General features: G+C 35.7%; 1 protein-coding gene across 2 annotated transcripts in view; it reads left to right on the top strand.

Annotated features, from left to right (window-relative positions):
• Positions 1–17,696, top strand: part of ADAMTSL1 (ADAMTS like 1) — a 415,229-nt gene that overhangs the window by 96,793 nt on the left and 300,740 nt on the right. For both annotated transcript variants that reach the window (XM_042013122.1, XM_042013121.1), the window contains exon 2: positions 4,263–4,382. In XM_042013122.1, coding sequence (XP_041869056.1) covers positions 4,263–4,382 — 120 coding nt within the window. The remainder of the gene's footprint in view (positions 1–4,262; positions 4,383–17,696) is intronic.

Genomic DNA, 17,696 nt, shown 5'->3' with positions numbered 1-17,696 from the left:
AATTAGGTATTTGTAAGCCTGATTCCTCAAAAATTTCTGCTGTATGGACTCACACCACTGGATCTAATGGAAAAATTAATGTTTTGCATCTATTTAAGAGAGATAGAAATTGAGCTAAAATGAGAAAAACATTATTGTTTAGGTATTTGCTGGAATTTTATCTCATATCAATTTCATAAAAGGCTTCTTTGCAATGTCAGTTGAGTACCTGAATACCCAGGTATCTTCCTCATGCTGAGAAACTTACATGATATGATTTTGATTTTCATGTGCACTAGTGAAACGTTTAAAGTGTTGTTTGCAAATTCTTGAAAAGACACATATTGACGCTGATTACTGCTGCTGCTGCTAAAGGTCAGACTTCTGTCAGGCCACTCTTTCTTTGTATGGTTTGCTCACTGCTTAAGAAAGGCTACTTTGGATTATTTTTGGAGATATTTTCTAAGCTTGCCTGATCATAAACTGAATGAAGATAGGCGAGAGATATGGTGGCTGTGTTATGCTGAAAATAGGTTTCCTGAGAGAATGAAATGGTCATATATATGAATCCAAGACTTCAAGGAAAACTTGAAAAATAGAAAACAGTCTTTCAAGACATTATTCCAATTTACTGACACTCATCTTTAATGGATTGATTCAAACTCTCTCAGTAAGGATGACCATGTTCTACTTGAACTAAGTTTTATCAGATGATGTATAAGTTAAAGTGAACCCATTCTGAACTACTTCTCAAAGCAGAAAAGCATATTATATGCATCAAACAGAGAATAACCTTCTTTAGATGACCACATGTTTTTCAGTCCTCTTCATTTTTTCAAGACTTTATAATTCATATTTGCTAAATTTAAAATAAATCATTCTTTCATTAATGCTCTTCTAGTTTTTTTTATTTCTCATCTTCTTCCTTCATCTTCAGTATCCCAATGTCTTTTTTTTTTGACCACTTAGCTCTGTCACTTCTTTCTGAATAGTGCCTCTGACACCTATTTCCCACCTATGTAATAAGAAGTAGTCGGAGCATAAATGTTGATAGGGTAGACAGTTAAGTTTTAAAGATTAGCAATAAGCAATTAGCAATAATTATTGAGATTATTGATATTGCATCTGCATTCTTTATCAAGAAATTTCATTTATTTTGAAAAACAGACTGGAATTTTAATAACAGGAAGCTGACTGCACTTACAAGGAAAAGAATTTTTGGAATCTGGGTATGTTTGTATAGAAGCAAAATAGGAAGGTGAATCATTGGTAAAGAAGTGACTCTTTACTTTGTAATTTGATTTCTGAAATTAGTAACACAGGGATCTGGACAGGCTAGATTGATGGGACAAGGCCAATGGTATGATATTCAACAAGGCATGGTGCCATGTCCTGCACTTGGGTCACAACAACCCCAAGCAGCACCATGGTGTGGGGGAAGAGTGCCTGGAAAGCTGCCCAATAGGTAAAGGACCTGGGGTTGCTGGTGACAGCAGCTGAACATGAGCCAGCTGTGCCCAGGTGGCCAAGAAGGTCAGTAGCATCCTGGCCTTTATCAGCCAGTGTGGGCCAACAGAACCAGGGCAGGGATCATTCCCCTGTACTCAGCACTGGTGAGGCCACACCTCAAATCCTGTGCTCAGTTTTGGGTCCTTTGTGAAAGGAAGGACACTGAGGTGGTGGAGCATGTCCAGAGAAGGGCAGTGGAGGTGGCAAAGGGTCTGGAGCACAAGGCTCATGAGGAAAGGGCTCAGGGTAGCTGAGGGTATTTAGCTGGAGAAAAGGAGTCTCAGGGGTGACTTTATTGCTCTTTACTTGACAGAAGGTTGCAGTGAAGTGGGGGTCGGTCTCTTTTCCAGGTAACAAGCAATAGGATAAGAGAAAATGGCCTCAAGTTTTGCCAGGGAAGGTTTAGATTAGACATTAGGAAAAATTCACCATGGAAAAAGTTGACAAGCATTGGAACTGGCTGCCCAGGGACATGGTTGAGTCACCATCCCTGGAGGTATTTAAAAGACATGTAGATGTGGCGCTTAGGGACTTCATTTAGTGGTGGACTTGGCAGTGCTGGATTAAAAGCTGAACTAGATGATCTTAAAGGTCTTTCCTAACTTAGACAATTCTATGATTTTATAATTTTATCATTAGATTTGCTGATCACAAGTGTTCAAAATCGCAAGGAGATGCTATTATTTCAAAGTAAAAGACCAGATTCCTTTCTTGAAATAAGTTTTACTGTTTGAGCATTTTTTGCCAATCTTGAGTTAAAACATTTTTATGAAGTACGAGCTATTTCAAGAACATTTTTATTTCTAAGATAATGATTTGTCCAAAAAGAATACGTGTCTGTAACAGAGCTTCTTTTTCTTTGGGGAACATGCATGTTTCTTCCTCAGACACCCCTGAGGATCCTTCATTGCTATGACTCAATAATATAAGAATAAAATCAGTGGGTGTATCTCTCAGTGTTATCCACAAGATGGGAAGCTAACTATAAATATTAAAATACTAGTACTGTAAAACTATTCCTTTTATGGGATGATTTTTTTTCTTGCTTCTTTTTTAAAAGAAAATGTAAAATTTAGAGCAGAGGATCTCAAAGCAACCAGAACTAGGTGCCCTTTATTTCACTACTAGAGGCAAGAACTTTGCATCAAAGAAAAAGTCTATTATATTTAGGTCATATAGTTTGGATTCAGGGACTCAATTCTTCCCATTACCTACTTCATAGAAAGATATTCCCATCCCCCCTGTAAGTTAATTAGATCATCTTCTTCTAGTCAGCCCTTTATAATTGCTCTAGCTTTATAGAAGGTCTGATCTCAGTTCCTAGCTGGCAGGGCTAGGAACTGCGTCCTCCCAAAAAGCAGTACCAACTCACTTGTAAGGAGTGCAAGGCAAATCTGTACTTCATTCTCCCACTGGACACTACAACGTTGTGTTACTCACAGGCCATTTCAGCTTCTCAGCTAGAATAAGTAGAGACAGCTTAATTATGGCACCTGGCTATAGAAGAAATAATCATAATAAAAGCAGCAGATCATGGACTTTTGTCTTAGTAAAATGTAGTTATTGCAGCTGTTGTCAGTAGTAACGGTCCATTTTTAAGTACTGTGCTTATCTGAGTGAGGAAATACTATATCCACTGTTCCTGATTATATTACATTATAGTATCTTATACAGTATCCATCTCTGAGATGGAGAAACAGAAGAAGATACTTTTCTGGAGCATAAACCAGAATCGCATACAAATAAATTATTTATGGTAGTTGCATTTGTCTAATTCCCACTAGTGTTGCAGTCACTGTTGTCAAATCGTAAAGTATTCTTACTTAGTCATTTTGATAAAACATACTGTTCTCTCAAATATGTTGTGAAGTGCTGGTAACTGAAAAATCTACTAGATTTCCAGAGATAATATAGCCCCTATTCCTGGTTGTTAACAATTTTTATGGATGTTTCACCTGTAATGGAATTCATTAGACAGTCTAATGAAATGACAGTGTTCTGACATGTTCCAAAACCCTCTCTGACATTTCACTGCTTTCCAACACTTTAAATTTATGTTATAGCTAAAAAAAGTTCTTTGATTTGAACAACCAAAGAAAAAATGGATGTGAGAGCTTGAAGAATGATGTGGATTTGTTTTCATTATTTATTTCTAAAGTATATAAATACAAATCTATGTCATAATTGTACCTAGGGCATTTTGATAGTAATTGGTTAGTTAATCACTGAACAAACAACCTCCTTCTCAGGTGGCTTATATATATTCTTAAAAACAATAGATATAAAATTAGTTTAAATTATTTTTAATGCATGTACATATTGGAGTTTGCTTGCCAAAGTATTTATAAATAATTTTTTTCTGTCCCTTTGAAATTTTAAGCTCTGTCTTCATATGATAGAGCAGTCAAAATGCTGGACAAACACAATCTGTTACATAAAGTAAAAATACAATTTAAATATTAATTCATTTCACAAAAGAGTTTTTAAACATTATCTGTCATACAAACCATAGATGTAAATAACAAGATATAAACTTCTTTCACAACAGAATTTCATGTAAATGGAAATCATTTATTAACTTACTGACATTCTTTAAATGCATGTCAATGTTCTCATTAATGGCAGTGCTGTCTGGTTGGAACAAATGTAGTAGTGGAAGACAGAGGACCATTAACTGGCCTTTTAATCTTCCAGTCATATTTTTCTGAATATTAGGATCATGTCTATGACAGTATTAAAATTTTGCATTTCCTAATATCATGTTTTCCTTCTAGGTTTTTGGAGACCAAAATCAAGGAGCAGTTTTCCTACGTGAATTTACATTGATTCGGAGAGAAAGTCTTCACGATGATTTCCTATCTGATTTGCTGAATAACCACAAAACAGAAGACCCGGTAGGAATCTTCTATTATTCCAAAACATTTTATAAGAAATTGCTGCAGAAATACAGGTTTTTTGATAGATCTTTCATTCTGCTTCATTAATCTATGGAAAATAACAAAATTAGATTTTTTAAACATAAAAGTGTTACACTAAAAATATCATAAATTCCATGTAAATAAAGACTCATTCATAGGGAGGGTTCATGGGTGTCAGTGCATATGAGGTTTCATTATTTAAAGACAAGCTTTTTCAAAAGACACACAGATTGGTCTTTTGCTTTCTAATGGTAATTTTTCTTACTCAGAATTTTGGCATTCTAATTTGTTACCATTGTTTGCTTTGTACATACAAAGGGAGATTATCTTTCATTAAATACGAATGAGTAAAGATAACTTTATAGGCTACGTAAAAAAAAATAATGCTTTGAAAGGAATAATTTTATTAAATGAACCAAGAAATCTAACTAACAGGGAAAACAGTTTTATGAAAAATATATTTTCACTCTCTTCTGTATATGCCTGGCAAGGTATTTATTTCAGGTCTGAAGGATTTCATGTTGTCTAGCAGCTGATATTTTTGAAGAAAGGAATGTAGAGGTAAATAACTTGGGAGTCATGCTTAATCAGTCTTTAATATGAAATGATACAAGCCAGCTGATTTTAAACTGCAGCAAATCTGCCCTACCAAGATGATTGAGGGATGACACCATCTCTCTTACCAGGAAAGGCTAAGGGAGCTGGGCCTGTTCAGTCTTAAGAAGAGATGACTGAGAGGGGACCTACCAATACATACAAGTATCTCAAGGGAGGGTGTCCAGAGGATGGATTGGTGGTGCTAAGCAATAGCACAAAAGGCAGCAGGCACAAACTGACACACAGGGAAGTTCCACCTGAACATGAGGAAGAACTTCTTTACTGTGCAGTGACCAAGCACTGGAACAGGTTGTCCAGAGAGGCTGTAGAGTCTCCCTCCCTGGAGATATTCAAGAACTGTCTGGACACAAAATCCTGTGCTGTGTGCTCTGGGATGACCCTGCTTGTGCAGTGAGGTTGGACCAGATGACCCACTTTGACTTTCAGTCTTACCTCTTCTATGATTTTGTAAACTTTTAGGTCTGATATTTTCAAGAGCAGATACATCTTGATGTCTAACAGATTTTGGTTTAACAGAAGCAGTGGCTTATTAGCATCTGATATTACCATGAATTGGTGATGTATTATTTTAGGGATTAAATACTTTACAGGATTATTTACTCTGTAGGGTAGAGTGATCCAAGAAATTTGTGTTGGCACAGACATGCTCAGCCCCTTTTTGATCAAATTTTACCTTTCTTAGGTTATCTTTCTTCGTGTATGGTAGAATGTTATCCAATTATCATTGGTGGGAGTGTGTAGAGCTAGGACTTTAGAAGAACGGGGTGGATGTCTTTGGATAAGTCTTATTGCTCAGGTCAAAGAAACTAGTTAACAAAAGTAGTGAAGGTATTAAACAATCCACTGTGTTTTTGCTAACCCATCTGCTCTCAGAGAAGTTGTCCTTAGTGCTTTACTGCTGCTAAAAAAAATTTCAGGTCAGTCAAAATTAACACTTTGTTCTACCATTTTGAGTAATTTTAACGCAGTTCAAAGCAACTGCTTTGTTGCCAGAATGCCTGTAACTGTTCTTTAAAACCATTTATTTTCTGTGGTCCAGAGAAGAAAATGGCACTTTATTATAATTCTGTCAGTAGTGGTACCAGTGATTTGTTGTTTTCCTGTGTTGTGCTGGTTGTATGCATATTTATGTATGCATGTATGTTTTATGTTCGTGCAAGCAGAAAGTACTCTGCAAAATATTCCTAGATTTCACTTCAAGACATTGGTCTTTTTTCTTTTAATTACTTTCACAGGGATCCTGTGACATTCCTGTGATCTTCTTTCTGTGCAGTTACAAGTGCTTGAGAACACATCTACACTGAATAGTGCCCAGAAAATATGACTTTGCAATGTTCATTTACATATGACTTAAAGAACTTCTTTACCAGCCTCATCTCTCTGTGATGCTGTCTTTTACTACTGAAGCACGTAATGTTTTATCTGTGTGACTGATTTGGTAGGCAATAGGTAGTATGGAAGAACCTGAAATAACTTCTTGTTATTTTGCCTAAAACATTTTAAATGTATATGACTTGTTCACTGTGTGCTATGTAGTCTATTTCAAAGACAGATACTAGTTTCAGCCGGGGCCTTTCTTTAGCACTTCTTCCAAATTTTTGCTTCACAAATACAAGTGAATTGGTTTTACAAAATCTCCATAGCATATACAGGATATTTTTCTCATTTTATGGATGTAGATTCAAAGGTTCATAGACATTAAGGTCAAAAACATCTACTTTTCTTGAGTGCTCTGAGACAGAAGGATCCATTTTTTTCAATTTACCTCACTGTGGATACAAAAATGCTGCTAGCAAGAATTTTTCTTGCTACTTTCTAAGTCCGTGGGATACTTTTCTCTCTCACAGAAGATATTCGCAGAGTTTATAAACCATGAACACCTGCGACCCTGCCGAGCTTTGTTTATAGTACAGTAGAAAAATATTTTGACAATGGATGTTTTAGGATTTTGGCCAATCACCCCCAAGGGGTGGCTGATCCTTTGTCCAATTAGACTATGAATAAAAAAAGTCTATAAAGAGTTTGTAAAATAATCAAATAAATCAATCTTGCTGCACAATTCCTGCCTGCTGGATCTTCTCTCCTCCTCCCTATGGCTGCGGGATATGGTAATACCTCATATAACACAGCACTAAGTTGAGAGTAATCCTGACCATTCATCATCTTTGTCTATCAACAGGTAAGGTATCTACAAATCAAAGTACATGATTACTGAGATACCAAAATAAATGCTGCAAATGCTGTAGTGATACAAAAATTGTTACAGAAGCAGAGATAGAGTATAATTTTCCAGAGAAGAAAGCGCAAACTGTTATTTCAGGATCAATCATTCTCAATTCATAGGACCAATCCTTTTTTTCCTTTAATTTCCAGTGAGATAATGGTGTATCTAATGAGAAAACCTATGTTAAACTGGTTTTGTAATGAATGAAACACAAACAGCCTCTTTTATAATAGTTCCCCAATACATCTCCCACTCTGGTTCTTTTTAGAAGTCCTGTGACTCACATAAGGTAGGCTTTTCTGTTTGCATCTTTTCAAAACTGGTGTGCACACAGAGCCTCAGTGAAAGCTAAACAGCTAGTGTTTTAACTATAATTTAAAAAGTCTTTAAACTTTGTATTTCCCTTGATGAAGACATGAACTGACTTGATGCTTTCTGAGAAAATTCAGGCTGGTGATCCATATTTTTAAGTTACTCTCTGAAGTATGTATCTTCACTCCTCTAAAAAAGACCATGTTACCACTATTTTTGTGGGTTGCTGAGAGCATCGAAAATGGTTGATTCACTTCTGATGTTGAAAAGTAATATCCCCATAACCCCACAGCTGTTTGGGCGAAGATACGTACTTCAGAGGCACCAGGTAAGTCTTTAATAGTATGAGAGAATGGCCACAATCAGCGAGCAGACTTACATAGCTTCTGGGTGTATGCATTAAAAGCTGTTAGCAGTGATGCTATAGTAACGCCATGCAATTCTCTGCAAAAGCAGGAGAGGTCAAAAGAGCTTTTGTTTTCTAGTAACCAACTACTTAAGTAAAGATGTTTAGTGAGGAAATACACTACCTGCTTGTAAGGCAGTTTTAAGCAATTTTTTGCAAGATTGTCTTACAAAGTGCAGGTTAGCCAAAGTACCTTGGATTGTTATATTCAGTCCAATGAAAAATAGACTTCCTATGTAAAGGCTTTATGTTGGTCATTGAAATTACTCATAGAAATGCTTTCCTTATCTTTCCATTATATTTCCAACCTTGGAGAAAATGTGATTTACCCTCTTAATACTCTAGCCATTTTTTCTTACTTTCTCTTTGAATATAAGCTCTAAGCCCCAAGCTTTTTGGTGTAGCTCCACAGTCATTTTTGTCAAGGGAAAAAATTACTAGAAACCAAAGGAGTGTTTATATTTTTATCATTTTCTGTCTTGTTCAAAGTCAGTAGATGAGATTACACTAACAAAATTATTCAAAGGAAGCCACTGAGGAACATGTCACAATTCCTAAGTTATGGTGTTTTTCCTACTTCTTCTGGAAAAAAAAATTGAAAATAATTTAAGAACTTGGGGAAAATAATTTAAAATATAATGGATTTAGACAGAAAACTTAAGGTTCAGGAAATTCCTAGTTTAAAGAATGTCTCAAGGATTATACTCCTACAGTTTTCAAGAGGTTTCTATTTATGTGTTCCTGCAAGTTTTGGGTATTCAGGAATTCTGAGGTAACTCTATAAAAAGTATCTGTTTCACTGAGCAATTGTTTAAAACCTCAGATTAAATCCAAAGTTTTCTGTGCTGAGGTCTTGTTTCTGAGATAAAGTTATTCACTAGAAATCCTCTACATCATTATGAAGTAAGAAGAAAAGTAAGCCATGTAAAACATGAAGAAAATATAGATGTATATCTAAACTTCTTTCCTAGTTGATTCTGATACTTAGAATTTATTGCTTGTGCATTTTAGATGGAGGGGTTAATTTTCAGAATATAAATATCATTAACATTTTATTTATTCTATTTTTGAGCCATACTTTTTTTTTTCCTTTATACTCTGAATTGTTTATGTGTAATAATACATTGTACTCTAAATATATTATGTATAACAGTAGAGGATCCTCAGCCTGTTGATTAAGGAATTTCCGAAGTTCTCAGCTAGAAATCATGTATCTCTCAATGGTTATAAAATGATGCTGCAGAATCCAGATTTGAGCTCCTCATGGATGGGAAATCACCAGACCACAGGTATTACAGGCCCTGCCCCATGCAGCTGATGACATGGCAGATAAATGAAAGTCCTTGGACGATAGGAGGAGCTCTCCTCTGACTAGCCTTTCCTTGTATTTGCTTTTTGTAGGAAAGAAATTTCTCTGGTGCAAGTTAAGACAGTCCTATGTATGCTGCTGCTGCTGATCCAATTACTTGAAAATCATTCTTTTGTCCGCGCTAAACTGTAATATTGACCTAAGTATTTTGGAGTATAATGCAGAGCTGTCTGTATTTTTACTTGCTCCCAGGGACCAGGAATTATTTAAGATTATTTAAGTTTATTTGTTATTTTCTCTGGAAAATAATCCGCTCAGAGAGATCTAAATCACAATGTTTTGGAATGTTTCTGAGTTTATACTTATAATAATTGCTACTTTTTTCCTCCAAATGAAATTGCCTTAAGAGAAAAGGTTTTATCTCAAAGGTTTACCTGCTTTTAACAGGGATATTAATCACGTTCAGAGATCTGTGGATCATTTAAAACAAAAGTTAGGATGGACCACTGGCATTTGCCACTTGCCTTAAATCTAAGTGTCTACAGGTACTCATCTACCAAAAGATTTGAATACACTCTTGTCCATCTTTCTGACTGTCTTTTAATAATTTCATCCTTTTAAAAATAGAAACATGATCATTGAGTTTTTGGATCCCTAACGGTTCCTAAATTTTTTTTTTTTAGAAAGCCAATCAATGCACCAGCACTCAAAAAAAAAAAAAAAAAACCTAAAATTACATTCCAAAGCTTTGAGTCCAGGTCCCACAGCTGGCAAAACTGTCCCACGACCAAACTGAGTGCTGGTGTTGAGACAGAAGAAAAGGAAGCCATTTTTAAAAAGATTGAGTTGTAAGCCTTGCCCACATTAGGAAGATGAAAAATTGTAATACAACCAAGGCATTGTTTGTGTAATGATATAGAACACTGTTTGGTCTACCACAGTATTTAAACAGAGTTAAATTTATGCATATCTGTTCCAGATAACTCTCTTCGACAACTGAAAATTTTCCTAGAGTCTATCAGATTAAATAGCTTTTCTGTTTGCCTCACTGAAGTATTGGAAGCTCTTTTTTCATTACACTGTTTCCATTCTATATGAGCATAATTCAAAAAGTTAGTAGCTTGTTTTGCATGAATACAATATGTGCATGTTCTCTATGTGTGGAAGTCTTGCTTCTGTGCATTTTAATAAAAGTCTTTTGAAACACAGTGTAAATTGTTCAAGAAGAAAATTAGTTTAGAATAGTAATTACAATCAAAATGTGTATAAGTCTAGCTTTTCAAAGCAAGCACTCAACATCACTGTCTTATAACGTGTCGCTTCATTAAAATGAGAAATTCCTCTTTTTTATATAATTGGCAAAATTTATGTAATAGGTTCTTTGGCATTTATTAAGTAACAACAACAGATGAAGGGTAAGCATAAAGTAGATGAAAGAGTAATATAAAAGGTCTCTAGTGAGAAAGACAGGATACTGACTTGAGATATTCCAAACTTCCTCTTCTACCTGAGGTCATGAATTTCACCTTGAATTGTTCTACAGAAGGCAAAACATGAGTGTAAAGAGCTGTAATCTTTTAACAGCTGCTGATGATTAAATGAGCAACTCATTTAAAGGTTTTATAGGAAGGTACTCCTTTTTGTTGGACTTAGACTACGTCCTTGACTAAGAATACCTTTTTCTACTGCTGCGCAAATGTTTGTGATTTTCTGAGTTATAAATAATAACTGATAATGCTAGTAAAAAATGTGATTGCATTGCTTTAGCTGTTTGCAAATTTACCATTCCTCATACTTTCATAATTCTGGGTTAGGGCTAGTGTATCTTTAACATTCTGTTAGTTTTCCTTCTTTGTGCATATACAATATGTATGCCATACATGGCTAATTGCAGATATGTGGACCCCTTTGTCATGTGTATATGCCTGTCTAGATGCCATGTTTGCAGTGCAAGTCTCAGAAGTCTGAAATAATGTAGACTTCTTAGCAAATGCTCACTAAACAATTGTTTGAAACAGACTACAGGAACAACGTACAGATTATTCTTTCGGCTTTGCCTTTTCAGTAGTTACAAAGAGTCTTATGAACTATGGCCTGAGATATCTTTAGGATCACTGGCTTTTTAAGAGTGCTTCTCTTGCTTTCAAGGTGTACAGAGCTCTCTCAGCTCCACTGAATACAGAGAGAGTTTGCAATTAACACTGCCTCTTGCAGTTCTACAGACTGTCTGCTGTCCTCCACCCCTGGTTAAGGCCTCTCAGCATCACTGTAAATGAAAGGACAGTGCTCATTCACTAGGGCCCAGGCTGCCTCCTGAGAATGAGGGTTGGACAATCCAGTCTAAGGAGCTTTAACTGTCTAAGGGAGTTAACACACTGAAGGGATTAGAGAATGTTAGAAGTGCTTAAGCTTCTTCCTTTTTGGGTCACACTAAATTAGGCAAGAGAATTATTCCTAGAAAAAGTAAACTACTGAAAAATCAGTGTGTGGGTTCAGACTCTAAATTTAGTTTTCAGACCTAAAAGTAAGTCTGTATGCCTGTGTATTTCGTGGCTGTCATGTGGGCCATAGCCTAGCCTGATTTATTAAGTTGCTTCTGGTCTAGGACACTGGCAAAGGGTTTTGGAAACTCCTGCCCCTGAACTTTGCAGTAATTACAGTGTCAGCAAAATGCACTAATGAGTATAGAGATTACACCAGTGATCAGAAGACTTGGATTCTAACATGTTCATTGTCAGTGCCAGAAAATATGATTCTCTAGGTCTCCTTTCCTTTTCTTTTGTTTGTTTTATTATTTCATTGCTTGAGTATTTATTTATTGAGGATGTTAATGTGATTCTGTGATCCTCATCTCATGGTTGCCATAAAGCAACATATAGTTTTAAATAACATACAGTTTTAAAAATGGCTTTGTACAACCATGCCTATAGACAAAGCTTATATATTTCCATGCTTATATAAAGAAATCAACAAGTGGGTTTTTAGACCTGAATAAAACCACGTCAGAATCGAGTGCTTACTTGCAGAACTGTATTGTCATGTTTCTGCTTCTAATATCTAAGTACTTGAATAGCTAAGAATGGATGACCACAGAATCAGAATAAATCCTGAGTTGCTCCTTCTCCATTGCAGTATCAAGAAGCACAATGTGGTTTCAATAAACAATTGCCACATACAGCAGTAGTTATATCATGATGAATGTGTTTAATTTATTGGTATTTTTAATTAATATTCCATAATTTTCTTATTAAGTTCTTATTTGAAGGTTACATTCAAGTCAGCTTCATTTTTGTTCTTCTGTGGTTTCCATGGCTTCTCCTCCTTGTGGCTTTCAGATTAGCAGTGCAGGCCTCAATCCAAATAGGTAGGCTGTACTCCACTGGAACTTGCGACGAGATGTTTGTCAGTCTGATCATACCAGATTTTTTGCAGACTTTTGCAGAAGCAAGATTGTTGGTAGAGTCTGAAAAGCAAGTTTATCAGAAAAAATTGTTTACAGGATATAGGACATATAATATCCAACCTTGAAATGTAGTATTTCTTCTGCTACAAGGAGGCTGTTACTAGAGTGTGCTTTCAAAACAAATGATTTATTTTTTGCCTCATTTAGTACAATTTTTTATGCTTACTATAACTTACCCAAAAAGTCTTATTTATTTATCGTTCTACAGAGAGATAATTTTTTGAATGGGAAGCTTATTTCTGTTCTTTGTAGGTTTTCACTGTGTCATCCTTACCTGACCTCTTTCAGTAGCAATGTTTCTTCCTTCTTCCACTGCTAGATTAGTGTGGGCTCTGAAACAGTATTCTTTTCTGAACATGAATATACTGTGATAGCTATTAATTATAATTCCTATTTATGATGAAGATAGGAATGAATCTGCATGAGATTCAGAAGATAATGAGGTCTGGATGAAAAGGAAGTGTAGGGTATTATCCTTCAAGGAATTAATTTTTTTCAGTGTAGTACCTACCCCTAAGAAAATTCTTTTTTGTGCAGAGGTGTTTTTCCTCATGAAAAGCTGTCATGATTCATGTGTTGTCATGAATCACAGAAATAAATCTGCTGACCATTTTCCATGCAGTGACTTCAGTTTTCAGACGCTCTGTACCTTTCCAACTGTGCAGCTTCTGGGCTGGGACCTGGGCCAAGAATTTTATTGAGAATTTATGGGTAGCAAAAGATGGATTTAATGTGTACTCAGAGTAATTTCCTTCACTTGCTACTGAAAATTCTAGATGCAGTTATCTACATGATGAGAAATTTTACTTCATTCTGATCCTGTGGAAAAAAAAAAATCTGTTGCATTTTTGTGTTGCAAGAAAGTTCTCCTGTTATTCCTGCATGCATTGCTGACCCGTTGTGTTACCTTAATCAGAAATAAACTGTTTTCTTCAGTTCTCTATGATTTAAACTGGAATTATGACAAAATAGGTTGCAGATTCCATTCTATATATGAGTCTAAACCAATCTAATATGTTACTTTTAAAATATATTAAGAAATGTGCCTAAGGACCTGTGAGGGATATTGGATAATCTATGGTTATTTAGAAATTACATGGTTGCTGTATAGTTAAGTGGAATTCACAGGGTCTGGAGTATGGGTGCATGATTTTTTTCTCCTTTTGGTTTTAACATACAGACAAGAAAATACAGGACTGATTGATACTGGAATCAGTTCTATTACCTTTTTATTTCTTGATTCTGTCTGCTCCCCCCGCCCCCCCCAAAAAAAAAAAAACCACAAAAAACAACAAAACAAACCCACAAAACAAAAATAAGTCTATTTTATTTCTTTATATTAAGCTGGTGAATTTGTTGGAAACCTGATATCCAAAATAGACCTTTGATGTAGTATTGTCAGTAATAGTGAGTGATTTTTCAATTAGTTAAAAATCACTTGCTTGTTGAGGTTAAAAAATACGAGATGAATTAGCTTTAATGAAATTGCTTAAAAAGGAGCAAGGAAGGGAAAGAAAAGTAATTCTAAAGGGAAAATGTTGTGTATTGGGGAGATATTTGTTCTGTTCTCATGTTTCAGAAATGGTAGTCTGCTAAACTTAGTGCATATCCCAGGCTTTTTTGAACTTCAGAAAACACATCTGCCTTTTAATTTAAATTGCTACTTTTAACAAAAATGAAGAATTTACATTATAGCAACGTATTTTCAGTAACTTATGTGCCTATTGTAATTGTGTTTAAAAATGTACTTGCAGATGTATTTTATCACATCCACATTTCAACATACTGCTGAAAATTCCCACTATTATTATATTCTGACATAGCTCAGTCATTTAGTTTCTGTCAATATCTGTGTGTTTAAATGTCCATGATAAACTGCGTAAAATAGTAGCCAAATATTTTTTTATTATATCCTTTTTATCAATCTTGGCATAAGAATGGAAGAAAAATCACTTCAGCATGCCTCACAGCCTCTCCTCACAGGGCAAAGGGTCCATCCCCACTGCCTTGGTGGCTTCCTCTCACCTCCGGCCAGCTTGTGGGTGTCTACCCTGCACGCAGGGTGATACTCACGATGTGATCTGATGTACACAGTGGAGAGGGGCCAGTCCCTCCCCAAGCGCTGGGGCTGTCTTGTGCCCGCACGCTCAGACAGTGCTGTCCCCCGTTGCCGCCCGTGTGCGGGGCTGGCCGCTTGCTGCCCTCTGGGGTCATCACCCAGAGCTGCTGCCTGGCCCTGCTTGCCCCAGCCTGCACCCCACTGGCTTCTGCCTTCCTGGGAAAGACATTCCTGTTGGCAAATTTCTGTCAGCTCCCTTTGGCTTGCTGGCATGCCCTCAAGTATAAATACTATTGAACAAGAATTGTTTTGACTGTAAGTAACAGTGTCCAGGATAGTCATGTGAACAAAACTTTCCTGTCCTCAGAAGGTACAGTAGGAACATCTATGAAAGTACAGGCAGGAATGAGAGATAATTAGTGGTCTAGTTATAAATTGCTTAAAAACACAAGATTGCATCCGGAATTTACTTGGTCTGGCAGGCTGTCATATCTAGGTGTTCACTAGTACCTGGAAACTGAGGACTTCAGTATGTTAGTTCTTCAAGAGAGCTGCAATACAAGCAAAAGGAATCACCAGCAGTGGTTCTGTAATAATTTATCTGCAATGGAAAATTGCTTCACATATCAGATCAACTATCTCTAATATTTTTTCTCTCATTAAGCAACTAAAAAACAAGAGATTGCCATTAATAATTTAATTATGGGAAATATTTTTCTTTCCTTTTGGTGTAGTTTCTGTAGATGTAGTTAAGTGGCTTGTGGATCTTTGATATTATTTTAACTAAAAAACACTGCTTATGATAACAAGAAATGCTTTTGACACTGTCTTCAGTGGCTTTGAAGCCTACAGTAACATACATTGCTTGTTGTCTGGTAGTGGTTATGGAGCACCATCAGGTTGACATCATTCCAGTTAAGAGACATGTTTGAGAAGAGCAGTTTGTCCTTGTTACAAAGCTATCTTATTCTATTTTGAAATTCCATATAAATGTATGATTGTGAACATATTGCTTATATTCATTACATGAATAATACCACTAAAATATTGTGAACACACATAGAAATTACCTCTTCTTTCCCTCTACACTTTTTTACACTGATATCAGTTAAACCTTGGTTAAAAATACCCCCCCCCTTCTATTATTAAAAGCCTCTCTAGCAATCATTTATTTTTCCTCTTTCCTTCCCCCTCCCCCCAATTCTTAAGTCCTTCTTTAAAATATCAAAATATTGTCTTCATTTTTTTTTCCTCTGGATATGCTTGACTTGTCTTTGTCTGCTATTTCTTCTCTTTTCCTTCTTAAAAGATCATCTAGTTCTGTGGGATATCAATAAAGTGACATCTGTGTTAACCCAAGTCTTACCTGTTTCCACGTCTGCTCTTTTTTCAATTATTTCTGTCTTAAATTTTATTTTCTAAATGCAAATCCTATAGTTAATTTCTGAAAACTCTGTAGAAGACACAAGTAAAGTTAAGGATATTTGAGTATAATATTCTATGAGGTATTTACATGTCGAAAGTACCTTCCACTTTCTTTCGAGCAAACTATCTTCAAATTCAGTGCAAGAAGATAACAAAGAGGAAAGACAAAAAGAAATAAATTAATGGAACATACCCACTATGGCAGAAGACATCATCCTTTTATTCATATTTTAAACTGCTCAGTATTCATCAGAATTCTATTTACATTGTTTTCTCTGCTGCTTTAAGTGCAAGGTTATTCCAAAGTGTCATTGCTTTGATAGTTAGAAACATTGCTACCTACTTTGCTTATATTATGTTCTGCATTTATCTTACAAAAGAAATCTGCTAAGACTACCCCACTAAACTTTTTTTTTTTTATGTATTTTTAAACTTCTGGATGTTGTAGAATGGATGCATAGATTTCTGCCTTCTGACTTGAGTGTAACTTAAACTAGTGGCTATCCTAGATCTGATGGATGGTTTGTCTTGTGATGAGGACTAAAATAGTGACAAACACTATATAGCAGTCCAGCAAAAAAATTCTTTTTTTTACAGTGGAAATGCTTGACTTAATGTGATGCCTTTTCCTGGTCTTAAAATCAAGAATCTCAAACACGGTTAGAAGGAAAAAGGGATTTTACCTTGGTATTTATTTTAAGGATCCTTAGGTGCATCACATCCAAGTGGAATGCGCCGAAATGCACCCCGCAATGGGCACACACAATAGATCGGGTATAACATTACAGGTCTTACTAATTAGCATGTCTATCAAAGATTCCCCAGTGAGAGGCTCGAGTGAGCCCCTCTCCCCAAGGAGCCTTCCCCTGGATGGTTCTATCTTAGTTTACAGAATGTGTTCTGGAGAGGACCTTGGGGTCTGGGGCACACTGATCCCTAACTACAAGGCTTCTAAGATGTTTAGTCTCCTAGCTTAACAAAATAAGTCTAAGAATGTAGGCTAAAAACCACTAAGAATACAAAAAGCAATAAAAAGGTGTATAAAAGAAAAGGCAAAAATCATAATGGCATCAAATAGAAGGAGAAGAAATCAGAAAGCGGGAAAAAATACTAAAGTCTTATTTCAACCTCTAATGTCATATTACAAGATTATGTTGATGCGGTTCTGAGTAAGTATGGTTGTTTTTCTACATTTGTAATTTCTAGGATAAACAATTCAATAAAATCAACCTGTTTCAGATTGTTCAGTCTTTATTACAATAATTTGTCAATTTTATTACAGGTAACTTTTAAGGTGATTTTGTAAAGAAAAGGATAAATACAACATTCACAATTGAAATATCAATTCTAGTGCATAATTTCTTAAACAATAACAATTCAATCTGAAATGTTCAACAGATTTTATCAGAATATACAAAACATGTCAGAAGATCAAAAAAGAGTTTCTGTTGTCTAAAAGACATTGCTCTACAAC

Source organism: Corvus kubaryi, unplaced genomic scaffold, assembly GCF_017639235.1.
Source record: "Corvus kubaryi isolate FWS band 111438036 unplaced genomic scaffold, C.kubaryi_AGA036_p1.0 split1-37296, whole genome shotgun sequence".
NCBI classification, from domain to species: Eukaryota; Metazoa; Chordata; class Aves; order Passeriformes; family Corvidae; genus Corvus; species Corvus kubaryi.
This window is presented reverse-complemented; position numbering and strand designations above follow the sequence as displayed.